This window comes from Furipterus horrens, unplaced genomic scaffold (genome assembly GCF_987537825.1).
Source record: "Furipterus horrens unplaced genomic scaffold, mFurHor1.1.pri manual_scaffold_5, whole genome shotgun sequence".
Lineage (NCBI taxonomy): Eukaryota > Metazoa > Chordata > Mammalia > Chiroptera > Furipteridae > Furipterus > Furipterus horrens.
The window spans coordinates 18343988-18365609 of record NW_028327175.1 but is presented as its reverse complement, the minus strand read 5'-3'; the positions used below and the strand labels follow the sequence as shown (position 1 = coordinate 18365609).

The 21622-nt window shown below is 37.6% G+C and overlaps 1 protein-coding gene across 2 annotated transcripts in view; it reads right to left on the bottom strand.

Annotated features, from left to right (window-relative positions):
* LOC150008254 (cadherin-10) overlaps window positions 1-20663 on the bottom strand; it is a 77366-nt gene extending 56703 nt beyond the window's left edge. For both annotated transcript variants that reach the window (XM_090278896.1, XM_090278897.1), the window contains exon 1: window positions 20321-20663. In XM_090278896.1, the coding sequence (XP_090135022.1) occupies window positions 20321-20551 (231 nt within the window). In that variant the 5' untranslated portion in view covers window positions 20552-20663. The remainder of the gene's footprint in view (window positions 1-20320) is intronic.
* Window positions 20664-21622: the final 959 nt, after the last annotated feature.

Genomic DNA, 21622 nt, shown 5'->3' with positions numbered 1-21622 from the left:
AGGAAAAAGATGGTACTATACATATTCCTAGCAGTGTTACACAAAGTTTACTTTTAATGTAAGGTTAACTGGTGATCAGCTTCAAAGAATCCTGTTGCATTCTTCTTTTCCTTTAAATGCCTCTGTGTAATTTATGTTATAAAGAAGTCATGGGCAATGACCATATAATTTGTCTCTGTGTAATTTATATTATAAATAAGTCATGGGCAAGGACAATAGTAATCAATTAAATACGATGATTTAGAACTTTAGGAAAGGCCATGGTATATATCTGTTTCCACTGTGTACTAAAATAAATGAAAGTCTGCCTCTTACTGTGGACCACTTAAAACAAAATCTTTCTGTAGAAATAATCTTTAAATTCCTATGGTATCAATTAGAAAAAAGAAGAATAAAATTACTTTAGCAATATATCATTCATCTAAATTTAAAATTATACATTTACATAACTATATTTACAATTTTTATAAGGGAATGTGCTTTATGTAAATTATACCTCAAAAGCATAAAAATACTTTTCTTGAGAGATTTTATAGAGAAAGTTTAGAGCCAAGGGTTAGCTTCCCTTTTTATTTTTATTTTTTTGAGTGTAGATTTTTTTTGTTTGTTTCTTGTCTTTTTATTAGCCATGTCAATATAGAAATACAAAATGTAAAGAATGTAATGGTGTCTCAAATTTAATCACATCAACTACTCTGTTTTTACTTGGGTTGAAACCAGAAACCCAAGGGATTAATGACTTGTCAGTAATCATACTGATAATTATAGCAGAGCATGAGATTCAAAACATCTCAAAATATACTGTTCTGTGGTTAGCATTAACTGTATTTTTTTTCATTTTAAACAACTTCAAAACATTATTTTCTACTCATTCTACATAATTTCTGTAGTTAATGTCATATATGATGTAGAAAGACAGATTGATTTCTCTGTAAGGTCAAAACAAGACTTTCCATTCTCATCATTTCCATTTTAAATCATTCTGATGATCTTAATTATTACAACTGGTAAATATTCACACAATCACAGGTGTATTAATTTAAAGGAAGACATAAGCACCATTTAAATGTTTCCAGTTAGGAACAGGGTACTTTTGTGAATGCTTTGAAATAACTTTGGCTTCCAACGGCATTTTTGACCTTATTAGACTCTTTGCCGTGGGTGGGAGATGAACAGGAGTCAGCATTTGCTGGCTTTAAAGTTCTTCTACTGGTTTATTACCTAGTTCCCCAGAGATTTGTTTCCTGATAGCTTTTTAAAAAAATTTGACCTGAAGAAAGAAAAGCAATAGTGACCATTAACTCATTCCTTCTTTTAGAAATTAGATATCATTGAAAATGGAATTTTGCATCAGTAAATATCCAATGTAAAAGATTTGAGGGAGAACCAATCCTCTCTCACTTTATGACATCCCCCGTAATCAGCATCTCAATAGTGATGGGTGGTACATATAGAATATATTAATAAATAACAGATATGCTTCAGTACATTTAATAGTGACATTCACGATGAACCTTGAAGACTGTCTAGGCAATGAGGGCATTTTTAAGAAGCTGAAGTTTAAAAAAAAAAAAAAAAAACAGGAGGTAAAATTAATAGGAACACCTTCCATTAAACTGAGAGACTGATTAATGTTAAAAGCCACAGGAGTCAGCCATAAGAAAATGCCTCAGAGAAAAAGATAACTGAGAAAAGTGTGACAGGAAAATAAATTAAGCCAGAAGTCAAGAAAGCATTATTATTCAGTTTTGAGTCAAGGTCAGTATAAGAACAAAGGAACAATTAAGAAATTCCATGAGAACTGAATTTAAGACACTGGTTAGAACAGATTAGCAAAAAGGCAAGAAGGGGAATAGATTATTAATTTTTATTGACTACAATATGCCAGAAAACATATTAATTCCATAAATTATTATATTCAATTTTAGCAATATCTTCGTGAAAAAAAATGCTAACAGTCAGTGGTAAGTTGGCAAATTATTAAAAACTAGCTCTCAGAGGCAAGAGTCCTGATGTGTAGTGTCTGCCAGTATCTGTACTGTAACTATCACACCATACTCAATTTAAAACTGTCACCATGGCATCGATTGGCATGCAAACGTTCTGAAAAATTAACACTGGGCTTTTACAAGCTGGTACCAGCAAGCTACATTAGTCCAGTACTGCTACGTCTAGTTTAAAAATAAAGACGCTCAGAGAAATCATAAATTCAGGGAAGGGTAATCTTAAATTTATAGAATGATTTTCTGGTTCAAAAATGCATATTTTTACTAAACTAGTATCCAGAAAACAAAACAACCTGTCTGCATGGCTCCGGAGAATTTTACCCTAGAGTGCTGTCTTGGCAAGAAATCAAAATTAATTTGGAGCTTTAAAAGGATCTGAGAAACCCTCGTAGCAGAGTTGGAGGAATGAAGTCCACCACTCTGTGGACATCCAGAGAAGAGCTTTACAACGTTGAAATGTGCCTTACAATTCTCAGTTAAAAAATAACAATATACCCATAGAGAAGGTTTCCCTCTTCCTCTTCTTCAAAGGACTTAAAGGATTTTAGGAGATCAAGAGAAAAAACACCAGTTTTTGAAAGAACCAAGTGATACCCTGAGGCTACTCACATGCAGTGAATTTTAAAAGGGCAAGAGGAAAAGACACTAAGGGAGGATACCTGGAGCTGAGGATAAAAAAAAAAAAAAAAAAAAAAAAAGTTGGCAGGGTCCAATTTGACAAAATATTTATTATTATCTGGCAAAAAAAAAATCAACACCGTCTTATTTAGGGAAAAGAGAATGTCTGTGTGGGTCGGTGGCAGAAGTAGAGCACACCAGGTTTGGCACACGCATGGCAGGGTAAGATGAGTCACACAGAAAGGTCATTGTTTGCAGGAGGTTATGTTAGTGTGAGCCTAAGAGAGATAAGAAATCTACATTTTGAATTGTCCTAGACCCTCTCATTTGAGCTGGCTGCAAAGAATTCAAATCAAACAAACAAAAATCTCGCCTCTGTTCACACCATATTCACGTCATATTCGCACATGTGTTGAATCCCTGTCCTGTACCCTTGTCTCTGCCTCACGTAATGCCTGGGCAGTGCAAACTGGGCTCCTACAAAAACTGTATTCCATGAATGTATACACGAACTCTGGTGAATCTAGAGAATGGAATATCACTCAGCACTAAAAAGAAGTGAACAATGAAGTCATGAAAAGGAGGAATACGAACAAAAGTTCCATAAAAGTAAATAAGACAAGATGCCAGAAAAAAAGTCTAATGGAAAGTAGAAACCTCGGTCACAAAACTCTTCTTCTATGATAATACACTTGTAGGGAAAAACTTGTTTTGCAGCTTTGTTGCCCTCTTGGCATAACAGGTATACAATTCAGACCAAAAATGTAGACTCAACCTTCAGACATTAAACAGTAATACCTGCTGCTCAAGGTAGAGAGAAAAGTATCTCGCCATAAGCAAAGTCAAAGGGATAAAAGAAAGAAAATGCATAAGTAAACTAAAGGGAAAGAAGACAAACAACTGATCATGAGAAGCTATGACTACAGTCTGAAACTCATAAATATTTTGAGCCAGATTTAAAATAAATAAACCAGATTACCCAAAGATAAAAACTAGAAAGAAGTCAGACAAAAACAGGCTGATTTCTCAAAAGCAACAATTTTTTAATAATCCAGGAGAGAGAAATGTACCTGACGTGGTTTTCATTTTTAAGTTCCATACCCACAAAAATTAAATTTGTAACACAAGGCAAAAATAACTTCAGAGAAACAAAGCTGAAGCTGTCCTTGACAGAATATACTAATAAATACACTCATTTTATAACAAAAGCAAGTGATTCCTAATTAAATTTATGAGATGCAAAAAGAAACAAAGAGTGAAGAGAATATTTACCCCAGAGGCAGAAGCTTGTTCATGATTCCCAACTCTATCCCTCTGCTCTTCTGGGATCAGGACAAACAAATGTATACAAACTAAATTTGGACTCAGGATAAGCAAACACATACAAACTAAATTTGTTGCTAGATTTTAATGCTGGCTTGTAAATTGTCATAGAATGGGTGCCAAGAAAAGTTGAACAACTCAGTGGTCTTGGGGATTTTCTTGGGGATTTGGAAAAGAAGCCAGTGAGCGGTGAAATTCAGTGATGCAATTTAAGCTAAGCAACAGCCAAAATAGAAAACATTCCTTTACAAATATTTCTATCATGGTATACATTCTCACAACTCAATTTCCTACTTTGTAAAAGGAAGTTAATTCTGGGCTGAGATTTAACATCTTAATATTAAAATTCTAAAATTAATAGTTTTATGTAATCGTCGGCAGCCGTCCGTCTCGAGAGACGATGGCGTAGCTTCCTGAGAGTCTATCTGCACCACCGAGAATGGCTGTGCAGTCTGACTCGGGAGTGACAATCCCTGCCGCACTTGGTACAGGTGAAGGCAGATGGCTGTTGTTGCTGCTGCTGACGCTGCTTCCGCCTCGATCTTTTCTGGACCGCCTCCTCGTTGCGCGCAGCCTCTGCGCGTGACGTACCTTGCCTGACCGCGAGCCTCCAGGCTAGGCGGTCGTCTGCTTGAGCTTCCCATGTGTTGAGATTGATGGAGCATTGTGTCATGTCCTTTTTGCAGATGTCTTTGAACCGCAGTTTTGGGCGCCCTGTCATCCTCTTGCCTTCTGCTAGCTCGCCGTAGAGGAGGTCTTTGGGGATACGGCCTGCATCCATTCTTTTGACATGGCCGAGCCACCTGAGGCGTCTCTCGCTAAGAACTGCATGCAAACTGCTCATATTGGCTCGCTTCAGCACCTCGGTGTTGGGGACCTTATCCTGCCAGGCGACATGCAGGACGCGTCGCAGTCACCTCATGTGGAAGCTGTTGAGTTTCCTTTCGTGCCTTGCGTAGGTGGTCCACGTCTCGCTGCCATAGAGGAGAGTGCTGAGTACGCAGGCTTGGTAGATGCGCAGTCTGGTTTTCTCAGTGAGGCTGGAATTGTTCCACGCTCGCCGGTTCAGTCTGGCCATAACTGTGGCTGCCCTGGCGATTCTCCGGTTGACCTCCAAGTCGACTGACAGAGAGCTCGAGATGGTGGACCCGAGGTAAGTGAAGTCGTTGACAACCTCCAGGGTGTACCCGTCGATGGTGATGCATGGGGGAGTCCCCGTGCCTTGAGCCATAACATTCGTCTTCGTCAGGCTGATGGCTAGTCCGAACTCCTTGCATGCGTGGGAAAGGCAAGTGACTAGCTGCTGGAGTCCCTCTTCGGAGTGTGATGTCAAAGCTGCATCGTCGGCGAAGAGCATCTCACGGATGAGCACCTCTTTGACTTTGGTCTTGGCTCGTAGACGGGCCAGGTTGTAGAGCTTGCCATCGGATCTGGTGTGAATGAAGACACCCTCGTTGCAGTCCTTAAAGGCATATTGGAGGAGCATGGAGAAGAAGATTCCGAACAGCGTAGGCGCGAGGACGCAGCCCTGCTTTACTCCGCTGCTGACTGGGAAGGCCTCAGAGGTTGCGCCGTTGTAGGACACCGTGCTGTGCATGTTGTCGTGAAAGGACATGACCACAGCAAGCAGATGTGGTGGACAGCCAATCTTCCATAGCAAGCTGAAGAGTCCGCTTCGACTGACCAGATCAAACGCCTTCGTGAGGTCGATAAAGGCGAGGTAGAGTGGTTTATGCTGCTCGTGACACTTCTCCTGCAGCTGGCGTAGGGAGAAGATCATGTCCACTGTTGAGCGGCCAGCTCTGAAGCCACACTGGGACTCTGGGTAGACGCGGGAAGCAAGGGTCTGCAGGCGGGCAAGAGCGACCCGGGCGAATACTTTGCCGACGACGCTGAGGAGAGAGATGCCCCGGTAGTTGTTGCAGTCGCTGCGGTCTCCTTTGTTCTTGTACGTGGTGATAATGTTGGCATCTCTCATATCCTGGGGGATGTAACCCTCCTTCCAGCAGCGACAGAGTAGATGGTGGAGCGGCTGTAGCAGGACTGGTTTCCCGCTCTTTAGGATTTCTGGAGGGATTCCGTCGCTTCCTGGTGCTTTCCCACAAGCGAGGCGGTCGATGGCTTTGCTGAGCTTTGCCGCAGTAGGTGGGGTGTCTAGCTCCTCCATGACTGGTAGGTCTGGGATGGCGTTAAGAGCAGTGTCTGTTACGGTGTTCTTCGTTGCGTACAGCTCGAGGTAGTGCTCGGTCCACCGCCGCATTTGCTGTTCCTGGTCAGTGATGACCTCACCTGTCTTGGACTTAAGGGGGGCGATCTTGGAGGGGATTGGGCCTGTTGCCTTCTTGATACCCTCATACATTCCTCGTGCGTTGCCTATATCGGCGGCTTCCTGAATGCTTCTGCACAGGTTTAGCCAATAGGTGTTGGCACAGTGGCGGGCGGTCTTCTGGACTTTGTTCCTGGCAGCCCTTAGAGCTTGAAGTGTACTGGGAGTGGGCGTGGCCTTGTAAGCCAGTAGGGCCTTCCTCTTAGCCTCGATCACGGGTTCCATTTCTTCCCAGTGAGCCTCGTACCAGTCAGCGTTCTTCCGCTCTTTCTTCCCGTAAGCAATAATGGCGGAGTTGTATATGGCGTCGCGGAGACGTGGCCAATTGGATTCGATAATGTCATCTGCCGCCACTCCCTCGCCGAGTGCATCTTCCATCTTGTTGATGAACTGCTGGGTCTTAACTGGGTTGCTGGGACAACTGGTGTTGATGTGTGGGCGACCCTTCATCTTGGAGTGGTGCAACCTCTTCGGCATTATGCGCACCTTGCTTACCACGAGGGCATGGTCCATGTCGCAGTCTGCACTGTGGTAGCTGCGGGTGAGGAGGGTGCTGCCAATATCCGTTCTTCTGGTGATGACGAGGTCAAGCTGGTGCCAATGGCGGGAGCGGGGGTGCCTCCATGACACCTGGTGGATCTCTTTGCACTTGAAGAATGTGTTTGTCACGCACAGGCCGTGGTGACACAAAAGCTCAAGCAGTCGCTGACCATTCTCATTGATCTTTCCTCTCCCAAAGTTTTATGTAATATACACATACATAAAGTATAGTTTTAAATGTATAATTAATAAAAGAATTGTACTGAAGAGGGAATCTGAAATTTATATCAAAATTAGTGCTCCCATTTCTAAATTTTGTTCATCAACCTGAAAACTTGCATGCTTTTCCTTTTAACTTTTAGTTATTATTACCAAGAGCAATGAAATGCAGTTATCCAATTAGCAACATCATCGTCGGCAGCCGTCCGTCTCGAGAGACGATGGTGTAGCCTCTTAAGAGTCTATCTGCACCGCCGAGAATGGCTGTGCAGTCCGACTCAGGAGTGACACGGTATCTGTCTCCTCCCGTGTTGAATCGACATCTTGCGATGACGCTGGAGTGTCCTCTCCAGTGAAGCTGAAGCTACAGAGCCTGGGCAGGGTGATATGGAGGGTCTGCTGTTGCCCATGCAGCAGACCCCCCTTCTCTTCGCAGCTGAAGGGTCCAAGGGAAAGACGGAGTCAATACAGCTTGGCTTCAGGTGCGCTGCAGGAGTTGCCGGTGTTGACTACAACGTCAAACCGCCTTAGGGACTCCGGCTCCATAATAATACAATAAAATATTAATAATATTAAATACTATTCTTTAATGAAATGGCTGTGCAAATTTAACTGTGGGTATTTTAGAATTCACTTCAGAAAACTTCTTTAAATGTTCCCTCCTCTTCTATTCATGCCTTCATATGAAGCAACTGAGAATATAAATATATACCAAATGAGACATTAGTGAGCAAACACAATAGCATACATTTCATGGTTTCATTTTCTTTACTGAAGAGAAGATTATTCTTCAGTACAATGGGGAGAGAATTTAATTCAATATATAGTTGTATATTGTCTCGAAGAAAGAAAAGAAGAGGGCTTTGGTAGAAATTCTTAATACTATAATAATAATTCCCCATGCCTCATGGCCATTAAACACACACCTGTTACTGATAAATTATATTGAGGTACTTTCTAAAGAGCAAATTTTCATGTAATTTAATACATTTTATGCTATAGAGATTTATCTTGAGTTTTGGCTAAAAATCATTTACTCAATTTTCACATAATCTTCATTATAAAATGATCATAGTTCTTAAAAATTTTATATTTGAAAAACAAAAGCTTAAGTTGTTGATTAAAATTTATATTTGAATTTAATTATTTCAAAATAATTGGTAAAATTTTCTAAATTTATTTGGCAAAGAAAAATTAATTTTTGAGTCCTTTTTTATTATTACAGTCTATTGTTACCAAGTCTTTCTATCTACTTCCAACTGTTACTAGTCTTCATGAATTCATGGGCTTATAATTACAGAAATGATAGCTGCCAAAAATGAATCCTTAATTACTTCTTACCTAAAGGTATTCCAATAAAAATAAATTCAAGGTACATAGCATGAGGAGGTGAATTTTAAAAGAAGCTATGTGACAAACTGAAGAAACAGAAACAAGAGATGAAGAGGCTTCTGGGTAGAGGGATTAGTAAAATGGTGAATATAACAGAGAAATATACAAAAAATAATAATAATAATAAGGTTGTGACGGGAAAGAAAAGATGACAACACTCATGATACGTCTGGGCTAGTAATTCACAGGAGAAAAGAGAAGAGTGGGAGGGTCGACAAGCATCCCACACATCCACAAATTGCCCAACTGTAGTATCAGCAATAGAGTGTGGTTATGTGCTTGGGCGCTGTGCATGTGCTGTTGTTGGTTCTAATTACTGAAGGTTCTAAAGTGAACTTCTCACATATAAACATGAATGATCTTGATATTTGATAACAGTACATAAATAACTTTATCATAGAATTTAGTAAATATTTGTTATCACTACTACACATAAGAACTTAGAAGTAAAATAATGTGGTTATTATTTCTATATGAGCGCCCCATACTTAATTTCCTTTACATTTTTTTTAATAGTCAATATTTGATATGTTGCTTGAAATGCTAACAGGGAGCCTATTTCTTATAATTTGAAGTGGGAAAATTATAACTTTATACATTATACCCAAACTCACAGCCAATTTCCTAAAAAAGTAACTAAGAGATAAAACACAGTAAAAGTTCTATATATGATTAACATGCTATATGTTAGTATGTAAAATGCTTAAACCAGTGTTACCTAATTGCTTGAAGTTTAATGTGAATTATCATAGGTTCTCTAAGTGCTTACAAAATCTTAATGACTCTTCCTTTTGACGGTCTTTGTTATCTTCAAACCATCAGTAGGTGACTTTGAAGTTTGACCAAGGGTATCTAGAATGCAACTCAAGATTTTCCTAAATATTATAGTAAGCATTAAGGACATAAGCATATTTCCCTATATAATTGATGGCTAAAATAACCTTGTACCCAGGGATATAAACATTGTTATGCATTTTGAGAATTAAAAAAAAAAACAAGAGCTGTTCTGCCTAGAAAATATCAGGAGTCTGCAGGGGATGCTTCTATTTAAAATGATGTTATTGCCCCTTGGCTGTGGGTTAGTATAAAAGGTGCCTGCAAACGTTCAGGCAGGGTCACCTTATTCTGTGGTCTTTACCTGTCAGTGAACAATGTCTATATTCATTGAAATGTTTAAATGTCTTCTCATCAGGAAATTTTTTTTAATGGTCCCAATTATTTTCTTCCAGGACTTTTCCTAACTAATATTACCAACTGTGTTTTTGCTTCATGATGCATTATTTTTATAGCTGTAATTAATTAGGTTCATATAGAAAATAAGTCAGCAAAACTGTTCTTTAAAGGAGAAATTAACACATGCCTGGATAAATGCTGAGGAACTTTGTTACGACTACATTGATCCTGCAAGAAGCTAAAGAAGAGTTCTGCAGGTTGAACCGAAAGGACCTGTATAGTAAGTTGAAGGTGTATAAAGAAATAAAGATCTTAAAGGTAAATAAATACATAGGCAGTGATAAAAGCAATATTACTGTAATAACAATTTATAACCCTACTTTTATTTTCTACATGATTTAAAAGACTGATACATTTAAAATATAATTACTCTAAAAACTAGTAGCATTGTAACTTTGGTTTGTAACTCCACATTTTGTTTCTATGTAATTTAAGAGAATAATGCATGTAAAATAATTATTTATGTTTTTGGACACAACGTATAAAGATGTAATTTTGTGACAGAGACAGGGATAAGGGTGGAGCCATTAAAGGGTCAGAATTTTAGTATGCTATTGAAGTTAAGCTGGTATAAATTAAAATTAGAGTGTTATAACTTTCATGTTAAATGCCTTCCAAATACAGGCAAAAAGAATGAAAAAGGAATTACAATGTTTATTGCAAAAAATTCAACTAAACAAAAGATAGTAATGTCAGAAATGGACAAATATATATATGTGTATATATATATATAGCAACCCTGGCTGGTTTGGCTCAGTGGATTGAGCGTCGGCCTGCGAGCTAAGTGTCGCTGGTTCGATCTTCCAGTCAGGGCACATCAGAGAAGGAAAACTCTGACTCCAAAAAACCTCCGCTGCCTTGCGGCATACCTCTTCAGGGGAAAGGCTAAGGGAGTAAACCCCGACAGAAAATCCGGAGCCGGAGTCCCTAAGGCGGTTTGACGTTGTAGTCAACACCGGCAACTCCTGCGGCGCACCTGAAGCCAAGCTGTATTGACTCCGTCTTTCCCTTGGACCCTTCAGCTGCGAAGAGAGGGGAGGTCTGCTGCATGGGCAACAGCAGATCCTCCATATCACCCTGCCCAGGCTCTGTAGCTTCAGCTTCACTGGAGAGGACACTCCAGCGTCATCGCAGGATGTCGATTCAACACGGGAGGAGGCATGTGCCGTGTCGCTCCCGAGTCGGACTGCACAGCCATTCTCGGCGGTGCAGATGGACTCTTGAGAGGCTACACCATCGTCTCTCGAGACGGACGGCTGCCGACGACGACGATAGAAAATAAGTGTATACCAACGCCCCTTCCGACCCAATTCCACCACTAAAATAAGTTCTCTATGTATTGAGCAGCTAAATGGATATTTGAGTTTGTTTTGTTTTGTTTTGTTTTCTGGTCATGTTGGGATTTTAAAATAAGTTCCTGAGAATTTTTTTTGTTTCAACATTACAGTTTTAAAAATATTCAAGTGAGCATTTCCAGCTCTCTGAACTGTCATATAGGGCAAAGTATCTCCAATGCTTAATTGAGATGTAGTTCACCCTAGGAAAGCTGAGGTGGAGAAATCAGGGTAGCTGTTTCTCCCCATTCTAGTTCCTAACCCTACTGTAGCCAGGTTAGACTTGCCCTGATATTATAAAGAGCAGAAGAGATACATTCTAGTCTAGTAGGCACAGTAGGTATTTCTGAGGTTTGTGAATGTTTAAAATTGGGCTATTCTCTCATAGATCATGCTTTTATAGTTTCTTGGAAATTGTCCTTCTAGAAACTTCCAACAATCCCTTCTCTGTGAAGCATTGCACATGAAAAACCCATTCCAGGTCCATTTTTAAATGGATTATTCGTTTCTTTTGGTATTGAGTTGTATAACTTCATTATCCATTTTGGATGTTAACCCCTTATCAGATGTATTATTAGCAAATATCTTCTCTCATTCAGTAGGTTGTCTTTTTGTTTTGTGGGAGGTTTCTTTTGGTGGGTAAAACTTTTTACTTTGAAGTAGTCCCATTTGTTTATGTTTTTTATTTCCCTTGTCTGAGGAGACATATCAGAAAAAAAAGTGTTAAAAGGAATGTCAGAAATTGTGATGCCTCTGTTTTCTTCTAGGAGTTTTATGGTTTTGAGTCTCACATTTAAGTTTTAAATCCATTTTGAGTTTATTCTTGCATATGGTGTAAGAAGGTGGTCTAGTTTCGTTCTTTTTCATGTATCTGTCCAATTCTTGTATCATTTGTCATAGATTAATTGGCCACATAAGAGTGGGTTAATTTCTATGTTCTATTATATTCTTTTGACCTATGTGTCTGTTTTTATGCCAGACACTTCTCCAAAGAGGACATACAAATGGTCAATAGACATATGAAAAGATTCCCAACGTCACTAATCATCAAAAAATTGCAAAGTAAAACTACAATGAAATACCATTTCATATCTGTCATAATGACTATCATCAATAAATCAATGTATTGGCCAAGATGTGGAGAAAAGGAAATCTTCATGTACTGTTGGTGGGAATGCAGATCAGTGCAGCCACAGTGGAAAACAGTATGAAGGTCCCTCAAAAAATTAAGAACAGAACTGCCTTATGACCAGCGATTCCACTTCTGGGTATATATCTTAAAAACCTAGAACACTATTATGGAAGAGTATATTCACCCCTATGTTCATTGAAGCATAATTTACAACAGCCAGGATATGAAAGCAGCCCAAGTGCCCATCAATAGACAAGTGGATAAAAAAAGTGTTAGTAGATATAAATAAAGGAGTATTACTCAGCCATAAAAAGAATAAAAGCTTCACATTGCTACAACATAAATGGTCCTAAAGTGAAATAAGCCAGTCAGAAAAAAAAACAAATACCATATGACTTCACTTATATGTAAAACCTAAAGAACAAAATAAGCAAACAAACAAAATAGAAATAGACTCATAGATACAGAGAACAGAGAGAGGGTTGCCAGAGGGGAGGCAGTAGGGAGACTGGGTAAAAAAACATGAAAGAATTAAGAAGCACAAATTGGTAGTTTAAAAAAATAGTCATGAGACTATCAAGTCCAACAGAGGGAATATAGTCAGTAATATTATAATAACTATGTATGGTTACCTGGTGGGTACTTGAAATATCAGGGGATCAATCTATAAAGTACATGATTGTCTAACCACTACAGTGTATACTTTAAACTAATGCAAAATAATATTAAATGTAAATTGTAATTGAAAAATAAACTTTAATTTAATAACACTTCCAAAGAAATAATAAATAAATAATCAAGGCCTATAGCTTGATTTTCCAGTCTCAACATTTAATAACATTAATTCGTGGAATGCCAATTCTAAAACTACTTATTTACACCTTACTCACAAGTGCCTCAGAGACAGAACATGGAACATTTGGTGCTTCCTGCTTTGTTTCTGGCTTTTGGAGCCTGTGCTATGACTTAGACATAAAGAACCCCATAACTTCCTGCTATCTTAATTTTTAATTTTCTTCTCTTGAAGACAGGTACTTTGTGGGCAGATGAATTATATTTTCACCATTATGTACATAATACCAGATTAGTACCTAGAAAGTCCTTTAGATATTTATTGAAAGAATGAATAAATACTTCATTAACTGTGGGTATATGAGACCCACAATTCTACACAAAGGGATGACTCAAGCAGCCAAATATATGCCTTAAGGATTAAACGGCATATGAAGAAGAGCTGCTCTTGAGAGAAATCCAAGCTAGCTACAACAAATACTAATGGCAACTTGGAAGGGAAGAAACTTGATTATAATTGAGAGCAGATTTAGAAGCAAGAACCCTGAAAGAAGTAAAATAAAAATCAAGCTCTTAAGGAAAATGCAGAACATTCAGGCATTCTAAGGGGGTCTAGGGCCAGGGTTTTTCAATCTTAGTATTATTGACATTTAGAACAAGATAATTCTATGGCAATATCTGTCTTGTGCATTGTAGGAGTTTTAACAGCAACCCGGACCTCTGTCAAGTAGAGGCCAGTAGCATATAATATATATTAAATATATGTTAAATATATGCAACAACCATTTCCAGGTTGTAACAACAAAAAAAATGTCTCCAGATGTAGATGAATGTCCCCTGGAGGAGGCAAACTCACACTCAGGGAAAACCACTGATCTAAGGCATTTTGAGGCCACATGCTCCTTTTGGGGTTATGTAGGAAAATATGACAGGACTTAATATATAGTGTTGAGATACACTGGAAAAAATCTGACTCATTCCATCATTTTCAATAATGGGCTGTTGTGGCTCAGTGGATCGAGTGCCTGCCTGCAAACCAAGTGGTCGCTGGTTCAATACCCAGTCAGGGCGTATGCCTGAGTTGTGGGCCAGGTCCCTAGTCGGGGGCATGCAAGAGACAACCACAATTGATGTTTCTCTCCTCTTTCTCCCTCCCTTCCTCTCTCTCTAAAATTAAATAAATAAAATATTTAAAATAAAAATTATGGGACAGTTTAGAGTCAGAGAGTACATAATGAATTATTTAAAAGTCAAATGACCAGAAAGATGTTTGTGTAAACAACAGTACTTGGTTCTGAAGAAAAGCAGCTTGTCAGGAACCGGGTGAGAGTTTCCACTGGTTACTCAAGAAAGAGAACGAAGGTTCATCCTGGGTTACACATGTAAAGCCGTTGTAAACTATGGGGGACCATGTACCTCTGGGTAGAAGGGCAGCTCAGGGAATCATCTGAGGAAAGGAGAACTATAAATGCCCACACTGTTCTTAATCTGCTAAAATAAAAAGCAGCTATAATTGGTCTAGCTGTTGGAAGCCATCAATTCTTCAACAGAAGGGAAATGAAATTAAATAATTAAACATGGTTTCTACTTTTTAATAACGCTAAACAACTGAACTCTGCATGAGTTACAAGCAATAATTTAAGAATGTTTGCCATATATATTCTGTATTTGGATAATGTCAATGAGATACTATTAGGTCTGAATGGCTTGGAAGCCTGGTGAATGTTTCATGATTCTGGATGGTGTGTAGGTTATCATTATACCAAAATATAGACAGTTACCCTAGTTATTTAAAAAAAAAAAAAAATATATATATATATATATATATATTATGTGTTTGCTTCCCTGATAAAATTAATTTATTGTGCTGATTCAGAATCGGGTTTATTGTTGTCCAATTATATTATTAATTTTTTGGTGTCTGGGGATTTTTCTCAATCTCTGGTTTTGATTTAAAATCTTCTTTTAACATGCTTTTCTCCATGACAATAATTACTTAAAATGCAGACAGATTTTGTGGAGTAAATAAAATTAATAATTCACTTAGAACTTCATATTTGTTACAGTGAGAAGTAAATTCAAGAGTATCTAGTTTAAGGTCATATTTATCTATTTGAATATTTGGAAGCCTAACAATTTTAAATTATCTACCCAGAACAACTGAATCAGGCAATGGGAACCTGTGATTACAAGACACATGTAAAAATACATTAGTCTAATAAAAATAGTTTACAATGATGTTTCTCAAATCTTAAAGCGGGAATTTTGAATATGTGTATAGAAGATTTGCAGTATGAAAACAACAGTCCAAACGTGGATTACTTGAAGTTCAACTTTTAAACCCCCTTGCTTTGGAAGGTGAAAAAAGGGGAATAGGTATTATCCTGTAGGAAAATTCTTAAAGATCAATATTGCGATTATCTTGCCAAATAACTTGAAACATTGGCTTAGAATGTACTTCATGGAATTAGATAAATTGCTTTTTGGTTACTGAACGCTGAACAAAGAATTGCTTTGAGTTCATTACTGGTTGGCTTGGTAACAGTTGTGACAGTGACAATTAAACTCCTGGGCTTCCTTTCTCTTTGCCTCTCTCTCTGCACTGCTTTTTATGTTCCTAAATAGGTTTTAAATGCTCATATACTCTACATGTATGATATAACCATGTTAAAAATACATATACATATTAAGTGTATGTTACATATATATAAATGAATACATATAAGTCAATATATATATATTTAACCACTGACATAACCGTGCACTGTGATTTCATAGATGAGAAAATGAAGGACAATAAAAGACAGTTGATTTAGCCACTGACAGAAAATAAGTGACAGAAACAAGGTTGCATCTTATGTCTTCTGATTGGCTGTCATATCCTTTTCCTAACTTTCTGTTTTAACCCAATGAGAAGTAAGGGTTTTTTCATATGCTTTAATACCTTAAGCAGGAATGGGTTTTTAGTTGAGAAATTATACACCATTCATTCTTTATATGAGTTGGTTGGTTAATTTTTTGTTATTTTTAAATTTCCCCCCCTTCATGAATACGCCATTCAGTCTCATCCTCATTCCCCCAGTGTAAGTCTCTCTGTAAATATCCTGAGCCAAACATCCATTTCTCAATACAGCGGAGTGTTTATCGTCATTTTCCTACATAGTCTAGCCATTGGGACATGCATTACTCCTTTGTCTAAACTACCGTAGAGACATTGAATCACTACCTCTATAATAAAGTAAGTAAAACTTGGAAGTAAAATTCCTGGAGGAAAGATGAATGGAAAAATTCATTAGAAGTAATGGTGGAAAGAATATCTGGGGGATTTTAATTTTTTTTTTACTTCATGAAATAAATATGTCTTAACCTCAACTTATATTGATAACAATGTATGTTTGTTGAAATATTATATATTGCACATTGCCTTTTTGGTATATACACATTTATATTAATATCTAAAATAAGTCTTCCAATTTTATGTTATTAATGCAATATAAATACTTAATAATAAATAATTAATATAAGTATATATTATACTATAGACAGGAGATATTTTTAAATAGCTACTTCAAAAATCAGGACATAGACTTCCGGCCAAGATGGAGGCTTAGACGGACACGCTAGGTCTCCCTCTACAACTAGAGAGGAATACAACTACTTCAAAACAAAGGATAACAAGAAATTCCAGAAAATAAAACTACACAGAAGTCCAACATATGAAGTTATAAACCAGCGGTGCCATTTGGGCAGGTAAGAGTTAAAGAGGACAGTGCTGTTTGCGGTCGCACCCGGAGCGGCGGGCGGCGAGAAATCCGGGCTGCGCAAGTCCCTGGCGGTGCGCGACCCCGGCGGGGAGTCCCGGCGGCCAAGCCCCTGGCGGTGCTCGACCCCGGCGCTGGGGAGAGCGGCCGCCGCATCGCCTTGAACAGTGAGGCCCAGGGGGGCGGGAGGACGGATCCCGGTCTCCTAGCTGAATAACTGTGTGAATCCATCTTGGACCCCCGCCCCCAAAGAAAGCACCACAGGGCTGCGAAATAGGTCGCGGACAGGCAGGCACCGGCCGGTCGCTGATTTGTGACGCGTACACAGGCACTGCCCCCGACAGCCAGCCCAAGAAAACAAAACGCATCTGTCAAAATGAGGCAGGCAACTTTAGAAATACCGGTAACACAACTCACCAGGCAGCAGATAGAGAACCTGACAGATGAACAGATAAGAAACCTGTCAGAGGCTCAGTTCTGGGCCATTGTTATCAGGTGGCTTACAGAATTCACAAAAGAGCAGGAAAAAGATATGAAAGAAGCGAAAAACTTTCATAACGAAAGGAACAAAACCACATACGAGACAGAAAGAAAGGAAATAAAATCTAGAGTTCATTTCAACAAACTGGAATATGGAGAAGGAACAAGCAGTCAACCAATGCAGCGAGAGGAAATGGCAAGCAACAATGAAAGGATCAGAAACCTCTGGGACAGCTATAAAAGGCCCAACATAAGAATCATTGGTTTGCCAGAGAATGAGGAAGATGAACTAGAACTTGAAAAATTGAGTGAAAATATAATAAAGGAGAACTTCCCAGACTTGGGGAAGGGAATAGACCTGCAGGTCCAGGAAGCAAGGAGAGTTCCCAAGAGACTGGACCCAGGGAGAACCACTCCAAGACACATTATAATCAAAATGTCAAAAATTAAAGATAAAGAGAGAATCTTAAAAGCAGCAAGAGAGAAGAAAAGAATTATGTACAAAGGGGTCCCAATTAGACTATCAGCTGACTTCTCAAGGGAAACCCTACAGGCAAGAAGAGACTGGCAAGAAATATTCAAAGTAATGAAAATCCAAAACCTACAACCACGAATACTCTATCCAGCGAAATTGACATTCAGAATAGAAGGACAGAGAAAGTGTTTCCAGGACAAAATAAAACTGAAAGAGTTCATTAGATCCAAACCACTGTTATATGAGATGTTAAAGGGACTGGTTTAAAAAAAAAACAGAAGCTAGGGAGATGAAACAAAGGCAAACTAAATAGGCAACGAGAGTGGAAGAGGAACTGTGGGTACGGGAAGCATATTGGGGGGAGGTCAACAGGGAGGGGGAATGGGGAAAGGGAGGGAGATGATATAGGAATTGGGGATCAAGGTAGGAGGGAATGGAATAGACGGAGAGAGGTTGGGAGGAACTGTATGCACAACTAATGGACATAATCTAAAAGGGGGGGACAACTGGAGGGAGGGGGGCCACCGGGTGGAGGGGAGCAGAGGGAAGGGAAATTGGCACAAATGTAATAATTTAATCAATAAAACATTAAATCTGAAAAAAAAAAATCAGGACATAAATAAATGATAGAAATACAAAATGGATTTGAAATATAAGCTAAAAATATAAACTATGTACATTAGAAGTAAACTCAGAGCTATAGCATCTAAAATATTTCTATTAGTCTAATAGTCCAGCATATACTATATAGAAAAAAAAAAAGCTGGTGAACACATTTCATAAATTCCTTTTGCCTGCCATCATTAAAGAGTTTTCTGACCTGACAGGATGACAGCTGAGGTAGGGGGTTAGTGGGAGGAGGGGCTGAGCAAAAAGGGAAAGGACACATGCACATGGACAACTGTGTGGTGATTGCTGGGGTGAGAGGGGTATAAGGGAACTAAATGGTAATGACAAAGAATATAATAAAGATTACATTTTTAAAAACTTTTTCTGATTTGCTCTGGTAAAGTACAGTAACAAAGAATACAATTTGAGTTGTATATCAAGATGCACACATATGAAGTATTTGCCAGCTTTACTTGTCCATAGTTATTTAAAATTCTCGTTAGTTTTCTCTACCAAGAGCCAAGTGGTATCAGGTGACTCTGGGAATTCAATTCAGTACAGATTAGGTCAATTCAGTCAACTAAATAATAAGCTCTACCATGACAGCTAGAAATAAAGAGCAATAAATATCATGTTCTTGATTTTAATGTGTTCATATTCTTTAGAGAGAGAACAATGAAAGTGCATAAGAAGAAGCTTGAATATCATGAGAGAGTACATAATGTAAGGATAATCCAATTTACCAACATTTATTAAATCCTCATTAAGGACTAGATGAAGAAAAATAGATGCAAATAAGTAATAACTGCTATGTCCAGGAAGAAGCAAAGGAAACTATTTACAGTATCTATGGTTCAGGTTTCTGTTATTAAACTAAAACTTGCCTATTCCAGCAATCATAAAACCTACTCTAACCATCTGACCTTAGGCATCCAATAAGATGAGGCCAGTGATAAGTCCACTTCTGTGTAATTTCTGGTAATATCGCTTCTTTTTTTTTCTCCTAAAAGTCAATATGAGTTTTAACCTTTAATGTCGTCTTTCCATACTACTAGATACTTAAAAAAGAATGGAATAATTGAAAAATAAAAAAAGTGTCAAAGTGTTTAAAATCAATAAACATCTATTTTACAAAATAATTTAGCACACTTTTAATTATTTAGATGAAGCTATTAAAGTTTAGGTTAATACAAAATCACGAACACATAATTTATTTATTGTAATTTTATAGTATTAGCATGCGATGAATCAACACATGATTGTATCTCTCTTCCTTTTGTTGATGTGTTTCACCTTTCTTTATTATTTGACATATTTTCATAGACTGCCCATAGAAATGATAAAACTAACTATCAAAGTGAATTCTTCTTAAGATATTATCTCATTTTGATTTGACTTAGTGCTAAGAAAAAAAATTGGAAATTAATACAATTTAGTTTATGAAAACATTTATTGTTACAGCACTTATACTTCACACTTCTCATTCTATTCCCAACCACAAATAATTTTCCTCACTAACTTTTATAATTTACTAGAATGACAGCTTGTCCTTGTACACATCATATCACAATAAGTAAACTATTTTTGCCTCATTGTCTTCCCATTTATTTTTCCTTTATATAAATGTATCCATTGTGGGGTTTCAGAAAATAAATAACACTCATATCAGGAAATGTTTTCTTATAAATAAACAATGTGGGGGCCTTAGGTCATATATTTAATGACATTTACATTATCATTCTATAGAATATTAAACAACCCTTGAACATGTTTTTTCTTCTTACTAAAGTCAACAGCAATGCAAACTACATATATTTTATATAATTTGAAAATTGCAATTTTTAGTATTTTAACCCATGAGTGAGTGGACAAAATTCTAGTAAATGAATTCCTACATTTATCATTCTATATTCATTAATTCTATAGTTCTTCAAATTGTAATCTATATTTCATAAACAAAAACTGCTTTAGAAATATTGAGAAAATCAAAGTTATGAGAATGATGGTCTTGAAGTCCTCCAAATAGTCCTTAATGAAACACATAAGAATGTAAATATTTGCCATTCCAATACAGACTTACCTTGCCTACGTATTGATAATCAGATCCTGTATATTCCTCCAGTAAGAAAAACTGATTCCACATCCAACCACGTTTTTGACGATGCAGAATTTTGCCATCACTTCTAGGCATGCGTGGACCTAAAATTCTTTGCTGAGGCACAGGAGTCCTTCTGAACGTTATCTCTGGAGAACAGAAATGTGGCAGACATACCCAGAGTAGACACAGTAGCAGAAATTGATATATTGTCATAGTTCAATTCTTGAAAATTCCCAGTGTGGATGAAGAGAAGGCAGTCGTATATTATTGGGTTGAATTTTACTGTGTTTCAACTGGTTTCCAACATTTCATCAATGTTTTTGACATGTTTCCAAAAGCTTCAAACAAACAGACAAATGAAAAAATGTCAGTTGACAACATTATGAATGTTACCTGTCACTTTAAACTTAATGTGAAAAAGATTAATGAATAATAGCAACCAAAATATTTATTTTCCTCTTTTACATAAAATAATGATCAATTTTGAGATATATTACTTGTTTAGTAACATGTCTACAATTTAAGAAAAGATAATAGTCATTAATTTCTTTCAAATAAATTCTAAATGAGGGACACATTAAGCTTTTATTTCATGTTTTGTCATTTTAAAAGTTTTTATGACTTATAACATCTATATAGGGTAGAAACATAGTTTTACATGTCAATTTTCCAGAGTAATTTAACATAAATTAAAACATCAAAAACAAAATGGTGGTGTAAATAAGCTACGGAAAGCATGCATCTGCTGTGCAATGCAATGTCATGTAAATGTTTTTTAAACAGTGACACCAATTCTTCAAATTTAATTCTGCTGGAAAGTGAAAGTAAAGTAAGAAACAAAACCTCTCCTCTCTCCCCCACAGATTAGTCTATGGAACACACAGAGTTTCCTATAACAGAAAAATAAATCACTATACAGCAAATTAATTTGCAATATAAATAATACTATTGTCTAGAAGAATTTAATCATGTTGATATGTATGGCAAATCTGTCCACTTCTAACCACGCCCTCCACCTCGATGGAGGTCTGCAACTCCAGGATGCCTCTGATGCTCTCCACCTCCCTTCCTGTGCCTTTTTTCTCAACAAAATGCCCCAGGTAGTGCCATTAAAATGTGAGACCATGTCACTTCTCTGCACAAAATACTCCAGTGACTTTTCAATTTTCACCTCACTTTGATTAAAACCCAAGGTCTGAGAAAGATCTACAATTCTGTACTTGGTTTCAGTAGCGCTGGTACCTTTCTCTGACCTCATGTTTTACTGTAATCCTCCACCTTAGT